The 13,329-nt window shown below is 42.4% G+C and overlaps 1 protein-coding gene across 1 annotated transcript in view; it reads right to left on the bottom strand.

Annotated features, from left to right (window-relative positions):
- The window catches only part of SV2C (synaptic vesicle glycoprotein 2C), a 98,932-nt gene that overhangs the window by 59,903 nt on the left and 25,700 nt on the right, over positions 1-13,329 (bottom strand). Inside the window, exon 2 of the mRNA XM_083703206.1 lies at positions 6,334-7,026. Within this exon, the coding sequence (XP_083559332.1) occupies positions 6,334-6,916 (583 nt within the window). The 5' untranslated portion in view covers positions 6,917-7,026. The remainder of the gene's footprint in view (positions 1-6,333; positions 7,027-13,329) is intronic.

Raw genomic sequence — 13,329 nt, 5'->3', positions numbered from 1 at the left:
CTGGCATTACAGCGAAAATCCTAACTGACAAGCCTGAGATAAAGCCTACTTTGTTAAGTCTTTGTAATGCCTCTAATGCCTGGTTTCACTTTTCTCTGAAACTGAGGTGCCTCTGATACGTTTTCTCCCTCTCAGACTTTTGATGCGAAATGCAGCAACAGCATTCACGTAGTTCTCAATCGACCCTGTCATGGTAACAAATTGGTGTGACTCTGCAATTTGAAATGCACTTTTTATGGCAATACTCCAAGCTCAGAGTGATTATGAATGGTGCATGTGACTGAACAACACAATGTGTTTCCCATGCAATGTTCTGGGATTAATTCTTCTCACAAACAAAAACCCTACCACCGGTAATTGGCCATAGGATCACTCTACAGTCATGTCTCTACATCAAATCAGAAGCCCCTGTTTGGCAAACAGGGAAAATTCTGGATGAAGGACCAGCATGTTCAGGGGTTGGCATGACGACAACTTTCTGCTGACAATTGTCTCTTCCTACAATGTTTTCCCACCTGTGAGTTGCGGAAAAGTAATAGTGGCTTGAATCCCAACAAAGGCAGCATACACACCATTAATTAAAAGCTCCCCCCACTGCAAAAAATCCTGTGAAATGTAGTTTGTTAATGGTGCTGGGAGTTGTAGCTCTGTGAGGCATAAACTACAGTCCCCAAGATTTGGAGGGGGGGGCGGTAGGTGTGTGCACTGCCAAAGTTGGCAATAGCATGATATTCAGTGCATTAAATGTGTCAAAAGTAATAGAAAACTTTTATTAGGTGACTAGCTGTGTGAGATAAAGAAGCATCTTTGCACAGGCAGCCAACTTGGCTGTCTCTGATGCAAAAAAATGAGCTTTTAAAAATGTTGCCTGATTTTGCAGGGGTGGGGGAAGAGATCTTTGTGTTCTCTTATGCCAACAGAAGTTGGGTCTAGTAAACGCTGACACATTCAATTTCATCAAAGAAAAGAAATCATGCCAGCACAAGCAAACATGGGACTTCCTTAGCTATCAAAATGCACTCCTCTAGGGAAAATAAAAAAATATTCACTGGAACTGAGGTTGTAATCCTTGGCCTCAGTAAGACAAGCAAGCAGTATAATCCAAAGACGCACAATGCACTGGGGATCGTTCACATTTCAGGGTAGAGCACATAAAACAGGAGAAATTAAATGTAGCACTGTGGCAATCATCCTGCCAGTGCAAGCTTTTCAGCTTGCCAGATGGAATTATTCACCTCTCTGCCCCTGCTGCTTTGGGATTTCCTCTGACCCCACCCCAATTTTGGGAAGGTGTAGGCAGAGGCAGGGGAGTCCCGTTGTGCTACTGGGATACGTTAGTTGAATCCCAGTATGTTTCTTAGCATGTATATATTGAGGTAGCTCATCTAGATGAATATAATGCCACATTGCTGTCTTACATGTCATCCTTTTCTGGAAAAAAAAAACCCTCATCCCTTGACAGAACTTTTTTTTTAATCAATTCCCTTCACTTTAAAATATCTGTTCTAGACCAAAAAGTGCCTACCTGAAGATTTCAAGCATGGCATTTTGAAGCACTGCCTATTTATATTGTGGAGCAGTGAGAAATGGAAGATCCATAGCTCAGTGGTAAGAACAGATGCTAGAGGTCCTGTATTCAAGTTACTGCCACTCTCATCAGGTAGAAGGCATGGGAAAGACCCTGACCTGGGATCTTAGAATACCACAGCCTGTCAGAGCAGATGAGTTAGATGGATAAACAGATTGACCTAGTATAAGGCAACTTCCAATGCTAAAAACATCATCCGGTCCTCAGTGAGCCTTTCAATTCCCCATGAAAAAGAGGGTTGAAGCCTCAAACATTTCAGTCTCTCCATTTTGAAATGGGAATATATACACATTAATGGCTTAAAATGTGGCAATGTTGTTTCCCTAAGCTGTGTTTGAAGTCATATTTGCAAGCTGCTGTAGACATCAGAGAGAGGGCTAGGGTCTCTTCACCAGATGCACATTAGGGCTGTGCAATAAATCGCTATACCCTTGAGTACCAGTATTGAAATAACATTGTGATAAGTAGTTCAACAAGGCAATATACTTGTGAACAAAAGGTGGACACATAACAGCTTGGGGGGGGGTAGCTCAGTTGAACAGGTACTTTACAGATAATTTGCAGGCACAGTGTCTCCAGCTCTGTTTGCTCTCTCCCTCCTAACTCATAAGCCCTCACACAAACCAGCATCTTCACTGGGTATCTTTCCACTTAGAGCTCAGCTAAGTATGCGGAACCTGCTAATAATCCAGGAGGGACCCCCCCACAGCTAGACAATCAAAGAGTCAAAGTAAACAAAGAACTGGAAAGTGGAATGAGGGCTTTTGGGGGGGGTCCCTTCTGGGGGGGGAGGAATGGAGGGGAGAAGATTTAGCTGGCTGCCTAATGCTGAAATGGGAGGTTGTGAGAATGATGGGGAGGGTGTTTTTCGGTCAGCAGTGCAAGCAAATGAGTGTCTGCTCACAAGCATGCCCTACTGAATTTAATGAGGCTTATTCCCAGGAAAGTAGAAGTTTAGTTGAACTGAGTGGGACTTATGCATGCACAGGTTGTACTTAGACCTCTGAGTGGGGAAGCAGATGCAACTTGACTAGTAAATCACTTAAACTACTCTTAAATTGGTTGGAAATATATTAAATATAATATATGAAAGTTTATTTAATATTTTTATTAAATCTACTACTTCTTTACCATTTAAGGCCCTCCTCTGCCACAGGAAGCCTCATTAAGGCCCTCGGCTGCTGTGAGGAAGTGTAGCGCACCCTCTGCCATTGCGGGGAGGTATGGCAGGATCCTCTGCCACTGCAGAGGTGTGGCAAGGCTCTCTGCTGCGGGGAAGCCCAGTGCACGCTCCACCGCTGTGGAGCAGTATGGTGGGACCTCTGCTGCCAACATAGATATATGCATATATCGTGATATATCAAGATATTGTGATATTTAGCTGGTGATATATCGTGATGTTGAAAATCAGATATCTTCCAGCTCTAATGCACATTACCTGGTTTGTTTTTCTGTACCTGCAACCCCTGAACTGAAAGTTGTTATCTGCACATGCACAAAGGCTGCCTGAAATGTACACACCTCAGTTTATTCACAGCTTGCATTTTCAAATTAGATGGAAGCTCATTTGAGGAGAAACACATCAAAGGAGTATTTCTTGAAAAAATGCAACACAGGTAGATTGTGCGGAACTCAGCTTCAAAAAGAAAGCTGTGGGAGTGCACTGGAGCAAACGGTAATATGCATATAGCATGAGAGTGAATTAATATGACAAAATGAATGGAATACACATTAACAATTGCTATAGATGTTGTTGGACATCCAGTTCCCATCAGCCACAGCAAGCATGGCCTACGCTTAGGGGTGATGGGAATTGGAGTCCAACAATTTCTGGATGGAACCACATTGGCTACCCCTAGTCTAGAAGCAACTAGAAGCTGAAGCAAAGTGGGCAGGGACCTGAAATATCTCTTTGGTGGGAGGCAGCTAGGTGTCCCAGAAGAGTATAGATAGTATGAACATTTGCCCTCTAGCATATTTTATTAATAAATGTTTTTATATGTGTGACACATTTTCTTCCAAAAGGGGCTTTGAGTCTCAGAATTTGGAATTCCCAGGAGCTGCAAAAATCAAATAAACAAGTTCAGCATCTTGATAGATGAGGTCTTGTAAACCATGATTTATCTATTGTGCAAGATTATCGAAACATGATGCCTGTGGAGAGCTCAATGATGTGTTAAAGATCTTCAGCTTTGTTTCAAAAGTAGATGTGACACCTAATGATTTAAACTGTGATGTATTTTCAGCCAAAGAAACCCAGACTGCTGAGGTGCCCACATACACAAAAATGAAGGCAGAGACCTAATTAAGTGTGTGAAGCCAACAAGGCTTTTTTCTATTTTCAACATATTTGCATTTCTATGAAACATGACCATTGGTTAATGGTATTATAATTAAAGTGGTACTCGAAGATGGAAGTTTGATACTGGCATAGAGCAAATGAAATTTTGAGCAAGTTACATATCACTGGAGTGGGAAAGCAAGTAGTTCGCTCTTACTCAATTGCAGAGTTGGGGTGTTTCCCCTGGTAACACCTTACTACACAGATTTGTATTTACTTATAATCCACTTGTCCAGTGCTTTTTTCTGGAGGGATGTAGGGTACACATACCCCTAAACATTTTGTGAATCTAAGTTTGACCTCATTGAGGGGCAGTATTTCAATATGAGTAGGAAAATGAGAGTACCCCTATATGTGTTTTTTTTTAAGAAAAAAAGCACTGCACTTGTCTCCCCAAGGGAAATGTCCAAGCTGCTCATGAAAAAGGCATAACATTGTCTAAAAACTGCAATATAAAATTAGTATAATCAAATACCAGAGAAAAGGAGAATAATTCCATAAAAACAACTAAATGGGAATATAACCACATCCAATGAAAATGTTATACTCTGGTGAGAAAGAGACAGACTATCCTTTTTTCAGAAAAGCAAAGGCAGGGGTTTTGTTGGGGGGGGGGACTGCTCATGATTTGTATATGCACCTCTCTGTTATTTCTCAGAGTTTCGTTTTGATTTAAAACACTGACGGGAAACCTTGTCTTCCCATATGTTGTTGGACTACTTCTCCCATTATCCCTGAGCACTGGCCATGCTTACTAAGGCTGATGGGAGCTGGAGTCCAACAATATTTTGAGGGCCACAGATTTCCCACCCTTGATTTAAAGACATGTTTTACAAATGTTAGCAGTGGGGCCAAACTCACTATGAAAAACAAAGCATCTCTCAAGAAAAACCATCTCCAGCCTTAGTAGCTATGGTTTTGCTTTATTCACTGAGAAGCACAAACACGTGTTCCGTTTCTCCAGCCCAACTTCTGGACAGAATGGCTCAATGCAACACTGAACCTGCCCTAAAGATATTTGGTAGCAAAGCACTTACTCAAATGCTCTCTGATTCAAACTCCATTAAAGTTTTGAAAACTTTGCAGAATAATTGTTTTGGCAAAATATACTGTCTACCATCAGGAATATCAGCAGCTTTTCATACAGAATCCAGGTGGCCAACAATTAAGACAAGAGCAAACTGAACTCAGTTAAAGTATATCTTTAAAAATTGCTACTATGCCTATGCCTATTGAGTGTTTTCCTGCTATATGAAATTGGGTGATAACCAGCTATGGACAGCAGCTTGCCAATTATGTTTTGGACTATTATTATTTTACAGAACCGTGCTCCCTTTGACCTTGAATAAGAGTCAACTAAGGGATAGCTCAGTTGGTAGAGTATAATTTCAGGGTCGTGGGTCTGAGTCCCACATTGGGCAAAAAGATTCCTGCATTGCAGGCAGTTGCCCTAGATAAGCCTTGTGGTCCCTTCCAACTCTACAGTTCTAGGGATTGGCTCTTCTGCATAGAATTAGAAACACTCACTCACTAGTGAATCCCTCCCCCCCACACCATGTACAGTCATTTTGTAATTACACACCATTTCAAGTACTTTTGTAACACATCTCTGAACTATTCCTGCACAAGTCCCATGGAAACAAACCGAGCTGAGATTTCTCAAAACAGATTTTTCTGAGAAAATTTCTGGGATTTCCTTTTTCTTTTTCACACACCCCACCCCTTGAAAAAAAGCAAATGATATTCTCCAATAATATTTTTTGTTATGGCCACCATTATTCTTCCAGAATGACACTAGGGCCAGGAGGATGCAAAATGGCAGCCAAGCTGCCAACAAACTTGGCTGCAGCTGCCACTTATAGTATCAAAGGGGGAGAGGGACAAAGCCAAGCTACTGCCACTACTAATGGAAAGCCCCACTCCCAGAGAAAGTGTTCAATAATTTCTCCTCCCCCAGGTCCACCACCAATTTCTTTGCCAATAGATAATTTTAAGAGGCCACTTGCACCCAGTTCTATTCAAACACTCTTAATGATGAGGCTCTTTCTTCCATCTCTTTGTTACACAGTATTGACATGTATTCTTGATACTAAACTATGCAGCACGTTATCAACACATTATATTTATTTTGGATTCATAAGCCTGCGGGTTTTTTTGTCCTATGATTTAGGAACAGCTACTTATTTTTATTGGTCATGACTAAGGGCAGAGGAAAATCTTTTCTTTTTACACATACAACAAAACAAAAGAGAGCCACGGTGGTATCTTAAAATACCTCACACACAGAGCTAACAAAGCAAAGATAGTTATTTGTTTTCATCAGAAGGAGCACTGTCAAATACATACTAGACAATATCTGTCTAATTTATGACACAAGCCTGGCGAGGATGTAAATAATACTCACCAAGCCATCCTGATCCAGAATTAGGGATACACATGTCTGTCTCAGCACTGGGCAATACAAATCCAACCACAAAAACTTCCACCCCGTCAGCCATCAGCGCCATCCCAAGAACAAAGAAGAGGGCCCACTGAAAACGTCCATGCCCACATTCCTGAATGATGAGCTCATACTGCTGTGCCAATTCTTCTTCATCAGCTTTTCTCTCCGTTTCCAGTTCAAGACGATCTTTGTAGTCGTCTCGTACAGGCTGACCTAAGGCTCCGATCCCATCCTTGTTCTGGGTCGCGTTTGGGATTCCCTGATATTCCCCCTCATAAATCTCATCATCTTCATCATGCCCTTCAGTCGCATCACTTGATCCTTCATCTTCATTCGCCTCCCCACCGTAATTTCCTTCTTGGGTATAGTATTCATCATCTTCTCTGCCTTGGAATCTATTGTAAGATCTTTCCGTATATTCGTCTTGAGCCTTCTCTACAACTGCATTCCCTTTCCTCCCTGTCTGTTTCTTGACTACCTTGGCAATGTCCTGAGCCCCTCTCACTAATGAAGTATTATCTTCCATCTTGTAAGCTCCATCCATCTTGTGTTAATCAATGTGTGACTGAACTGATTCCGTGTGCAAGGGAACTATTGTGAGCTGGAGAGCAGCAGCAAGAGGCTCCCAAGACACATTCGGTTCCAAAACAAGATCTAGGAGAAGAAAAATAAACACAAGAAAATATTTTAAGTTTTGTTTGTTCTGCATAGAATCACAAAACTAAAAAAGAACACAGGATCTACAGTCACCGTTGCTCAAGAGGCAAGACTATCTGCCCGCCAGTTCCCCATGGATTAACACTATTGCTAACCAAGAGTGCACCAAAAGCAGAGAACTGGTGCACTGCAGAAAGGCTCCTGCAGAGTAAATAGCTCCTGATGACACAAGGAAGGAACCCGAAAGGGGAAAGCAAAAAACGTTCAGGTAGTTTTGCTGGCTTCTCTCATTTACATGCAGTAGCGTCACTTTCCAACATACAGTTTAAAACACATGGGTTTGTGTGTCACGAACATATTACAGATACAAATATGTATTATGAAAGGTAACTGAAGCATTTCCAAAAAGAAAATAGTAGCTTGATATATAGTACTATTTGCTGTTCCTCAGTCCTGCTGTTTATAATGAGGAGCGCTGTTGAATTTTGAAATTCGTCGTTTGGAAGACCTAATAAGAGCAACTGGTAATGTTTACCTCAAAATACAAGGTGAGGATTACAGCCACATCTCATTTTTAGGCTTGGATTTCAGTCCAAATGGGAGAAGTCAGCTTCTTCTTCCTTCCCTTCCTGTCTTATTTCAAATACCCTCCCACTCTCTTGAGAGGGAAAAAGCTCTACCTCCCCCCCCCCAGCTCCCTGATCTCTCTTTCCTTCCACCTACCCAGCATGTAGCTATGACTGCAAGGTAGCCACCAGGGGTGCTGGAAAATGTAGTTTCCCCTTTACTGTTTCCCAGGGCTTCTATTTCCTAAGTATTGGGGGAGTAGTCCATTTCCAAAGTGTATTTAGGAATGTAAACATAATCACATGCTCAATGAATACATCAGAGGGATAGCAAAAGCATACATACTGACCCTACTTCTCTTGACCAAGTGTTCATCCAAACATGTAGAGCTCTTGGAGATACAAAATTGTGCATCTTTTTGTGTCTTTTCAAGCTTTCAGATCCTTAATTTTAGAGTACAAGAAGACTGCATTCACTGAATGCCCTTCTGTGCATTCATTTAAAGCAATATTGTTGCATAAAACTGTTCATCCACCTCAAATAACATGGCACACTGTGGGGATTTGGTTTTCCCTCTGTGAAGGAAGAGTGGGGAACTGCAAGCTTGCATGTCGGATTCATTCCCTGGGGCTCTCCCGCTAACCCCTCCCCTGCTACAATCAGGCTTGCAAAAAAGCATTTATTCACTCCTATCAAAGTCCTGTTTCAAACAGAAGAGGGGAATTAACAGAAGGGGGTATGCACAGTGGCGTAGCGTGGGGGTGCAGGGGGGGCCGGCCGCACCGGGCGCAACATCTGGGGATTAGGGTTAGGGGGCGCAAATCCATGGGTTAGGGGGCGCAAATTACTTGCCTTGCCCCGGGTGCTGACAACCCACGCTACGCCACTGGGCATGCAGCTGGGAAGGGGAGGGTTTAAAACATAATTGTTGCAGTGAGGTGGGCCAATCTTCCCTAAGAGTCCATTTGGGGATGGCCAGGTTAACGCTTCCCCCCACCCCTCAGGGACAATCCGCCAGAAGATCACTCCTATTCTGGCTGTTTTCAAGCCGAATTGTATGCATGTTTGTATGCAGTGTGTGGCAGGATTCTCTCTCTCTCTCTCTCTCTCTCTCTCTCACACACACACACACACACACACACACACAGAGAGAGAGAGAGAGAGAGAGAGAGGTGTGTGTGAGAGAGAAATGCAGGAATGTGTCCACACTCCATTTTGTCTTGGCTATGCACACTGTTGGCCTATGGCTCCCAAGCAGTTAGCTGTGAGGGAATGCAGCACTCAGTTTGAAAATACTACCCCACACCTGCTGTGAAGTCTTCACACTGTCTAAGGGATTCCAACTTGTGTTCTTAAGTGTTTCATCTACAGTCGTACCTTGGATCCCAAATGCATTGTGAGTCAAATGTTTTGACTCCCGAACGCCGCAAACCCAGAAGTGAGTGTTCCGGTTTGAGAACGTTCTTTGGAACCCGAACATCTGACACAGCTTCTGATTGGCTGCAGGAGCTTCCTGCAGCCAATCGGAAGCCTCGCCTTGGTTTCCGAACATTTTGGAAGTCAAATAGACTTCCAGAATGGATTCCGTTCGACTTCTGAGGTACAACTGTATAAGAAATTAATGACACTTGAAGGCCAACACATAGTGAAGGCGATCCAATTAGAAAGAAAGCCACACATCTTTTCAGGCACTGAGACCTTCCTCCCATACACTCTTATCACAATGATTTAGAATTCTGCTAAGACAGGAAAAGGGAGGAATTGCAGCCACACAATAACATGATTTCCAATGATTAAGTGATAGTGTATTATGTTCTGAGAGCAGCTCATGAGTGAAACATCTTTGATTTAAAATCTGCCTGACATTTCCCAAAACATCTCATGAAAACGACACTGTAAAGAAGGTGACCTCAGCATGCAGAGTTTGCGTTGTGCAATATATCATGTAAAGGTAATGTGATTTTGTGTAATTCGTAACTGAAAGCTTAGCCTGACAAGAAAATGCTGGAAGTCAGGATAGGGAACAAGAGAACTGATTCTATCCAAAGCCTACATACAATACTGATTATTAATTATGCCTCATATTCCCTCACAAAGCTAAATCACTTTGTGATCCTTCAGTGTTTCATTACAGGCAGTTCTTTCTTCCCATTCTTCTCTTCTCCCCCCCTTCTGTTGAGGGGGGAAGGGCTAAAAATTTTCAGGAACTGGCAGGGACAGTGCACCTCATTTCCCACACCTGAGGCAAAATGGGAAAGTGCCTTTCACCCTACCGAAGCTTCTTTTAGTTGGTTTGCATGGCAGTGCCTGCAAAGCAGCAGCAATGGATTCCAGCTAGTTCTCACGAAATCTCATGCACTGTGAGAAATTTCTCAAGGTCTTGGCAACATCTCACAAGAAGCCACCACTGCTGCTGTTGCTGCTTCTCTGCACCCATGGGGGTGCTGCCTCTTGGATTTCTGTTGCCAAAGGCAGCTGCTTCAGCCCACCTTATGGGCAGCCAGGTCCTGGGAACAGGAGATGTGTGGGGAGGGGGAAATAGTGCTTAACAGAGAATTTCCTTAATTTCTAGAGCTCTTTGAGGAAGGAGCAGAGCAGTAGAGATGGACAGACCTCAACTCAGGGCCCTTCCAGACATCCTTTTTATTGCATATTCATAATTATCTGTGCTCATGGTATTATCAGGGCATTCCACATGATCCCTCTTTCAATCTTGCTTGTGCCTGCAAAACTTGTCACACTGCTTCATTTTCAATCAGTCCTTAACCCATAACTCCCAGACTTCTCACACACACACACACACACACACACACACACACACACACACCAAGAACTTGAACTTATTTCTTAATACATTTTGTTTGGATAATCTTTGCAAAATTCAGGTGGTGAATACTTAATGGCTCCCTGAGGGGAAGGGTCCTCTTTAGGCCCAAAGTGCCTCAGTACTCATGGATGCAAAGTTATAGGTTAGTCTTGCCTGCTTGTACCACACCTGACAATTTAGTATGACTTGGCCAGATATGTGAACTGCCTCCAATATTGAATATTGATATTGAAAACCGTATATTGCACTGCCCTAGTATACAGTTCTTAGGATAAAAAGGTGTTTTTCATAAATTGTGTATGAATAAAGGTGTTATGTTAGTATTAAGGGTGTGCTTTCAATATAGTTAGTTTTGAGTTCCCCAAGGTATCAAGCAACAGTATGCACACTATGTTAATTGTGTGTTCCTTCAGTTACAAAGCAGACCCTTTGACGCTTTATCTTATATTCTGATAAGGTTGGATAGGAAGGAATCCTCATAAGGGTGGCACTTATATGTAACAAATGATACAATATTAATACAATATTAATGTTCAGGTATATACTGAATCTCTTACAGAATATATGTGATTTACTAAGCTGTTTTTAAGTCACAGGAACAGTCTGAGAACCAGATGTAAAGATGATCTCATTTTATAATTGATGTTATATTTAGTATGTCTGCTGGTATGAATGGATATGAATGTCTGAAGTATGAATGAGAACCGGATGATTAGTGGGTCTGAAGAATAAATGAATAAAAGAAGTTATTGAATCAAAGATAAAGAACTGCTTAAATTAATTTACAAAGGACTATTGCATTGAAAGGAACGGGGTGGCGCTGTGGGTTAAACCACAGAGCCTAGGACTTGCCGATCAGAAGGTTGGCGGTTCGAATCCCCGTGACAGAATGAGCTCCCGTTGCTCGGTCCCTGCTCCTACCAACCTCGAAGTTCGAAAGCACATCAAAATGCAAGTAGATAAATAGGTACCGCTCAGGCAGGAAGGTAAACGGCGTTTCCGTGTGCTGCTCTGGTTCGCCAGAAGTGGCTCAGTCATGATGGCCACATGACCCGGAAGCTGTATGCCAATAAAGCGAGATGAGCACCGCAACCCCAGAGTCGGCCACGACTGGACCTTGATATCCCGCTTTATCACTACCCGAAGCAGTCGAGCCCAAAGTGGCTAACATTCTCCTTTCCCTTCCTCCCCCACAACAAACACTCTGTGAGGTGAGTGGGGCTGAGAGACTTCAAAGAAGTGTGACTAGCCCAAGGTCACCCAGCAGCTGCATGTGAAGGAGCGGAGATGCGAACCTGGTTCACCTGATTATGAGTCTACTGCTCTTAACCTCTACACCACACTGGCTGGTCTGAGATAAAGAACCATTATCAAACTATTGAATATTGAGCCAGCTAAACAGAATGGATGAACAGTGAACCATTTACTGGACTTTGCAAGACAGGATGAGCAGTATGACAACATGTCTGGGTGAATCAGGGGACAAAGTGAGAAGATGATTGAGATAAATGACTGTTCTTAAAAAAGACATGTTGAAAGAAACATGCTATTCATAAAGACAGTATGACAACATAACAGAAAACAGACTCTTTTCAACTATAACTATTCTTATCTATTTGAGGAACCAGCATGATGACAGCTATCAACCCCCTTCAATACAAGACAATGTAACCATACAGGGACCTGAGCCTTGGGAAGGCCTTGGGAACTTTGCATGCTGTCCTACCTGCAGGAGGATGCTGTCTATAGACTCTTAAAAGAGACTGGCCATCTCTTTTAGTGGGTCCAACCATCTGGTAGGTATGAAAGCAATGAATGAATGAGTGAGTGAATGAGTTCTTATTGCTTATTGCTTGTTAAATAATAAAGGATTGTACTCTTATGAGATTTGTGTCATTTTGTCTTTCTTGAAAACGCTCTGATAAAAAGGAACTTAACTCTGTTTTCATTACACAATGGTAAGCCAAACAGTGGCTTACTGAGAGGAAAAACATGTTTGCTTACAGAGAAGAGTTTGCAGCTACTTTGCTCCTCCCTGGTCTTTTTCACTGCTATAGCAGACTACACTGAGCCAAGGTTTGGCTTAGCAGGCTATCCAATCCAAGACTCATGGCTAAGCTCTCTCCACACAAACTATGAGTGCTAGAAGGAAGAGCACTCCCTGCTGCAAGGCCTATTTGCACCTGGCCTAGGAGGCGGAGCCCACACTCACCCTAAACAGCTAAAAGGCTCCTGCAAGACCAGAGGGACATTGCTGGAATAACTCTTGGGTTGGGGCAACTGGCTGAAATGTTTTTAAAGGTTCTAATTTTGGTTCCTCTGCTTCATTTTTATCAGGTTGGGGTTGGTTAAATTGTTTAGCTGGGGCTGGCGATTACTTTAATTTGGGTATAATTGTAAACTGTTTATTATTATCATCATCATTATTATTGTTATTGGTTTCTATTGATTTATTGGTTGGTTGGTTTGTTGCTTGTATAGGGTATTTTGTTTTTTAATGTTTGATGTTTTGTTGTGTTTTTATATATGTTGTAAGCTGGGGGAACCTAGCCAGATGGGCAGGATATATATAGATATATATAGTAGCCAAAGTTTGCTTTTGGCTTGTTCTTGGCTTTCAAATTTGGCTTACTGTGTCCTGTGAACCAGCCTAATTCCCCCTAAACACATTTAAAACATCATTTAAATCAAGAATGGGCAGTCTTTGGATTTGTGGGATCCACTTTGTTTTTTACTAGAATTCTGAGATCCACTAATCAGAGCCAGGTGCAAAACAAGTCAGTCAGCATCTGCATAGATCAGAGATTCTAACACAAAACTCTTGAAGTGGCTAGCATAGATGCACAAACACCTCATATTTTACAAGTGAGGAATACTGTCACTAAGAGGTAAGGACAAGGCCAGCC

The sequence above is a fragment of the Podarcis gaigeae genome, assembly GCF_964106915.1.
Source record: "Podarcis gaigeae genome assembly, chromosome: 11".
Taxonomy (NCBI): domain Eukaryota; kingdom Metazoa; phylum Chordata; class Lepidosauria; order Squamata; family Lacertidae; genus Podarcis; species Podarcis gaigeae.
This window is presented reverse-complemented; position numbering and strand designations above follow the sequence as displayed.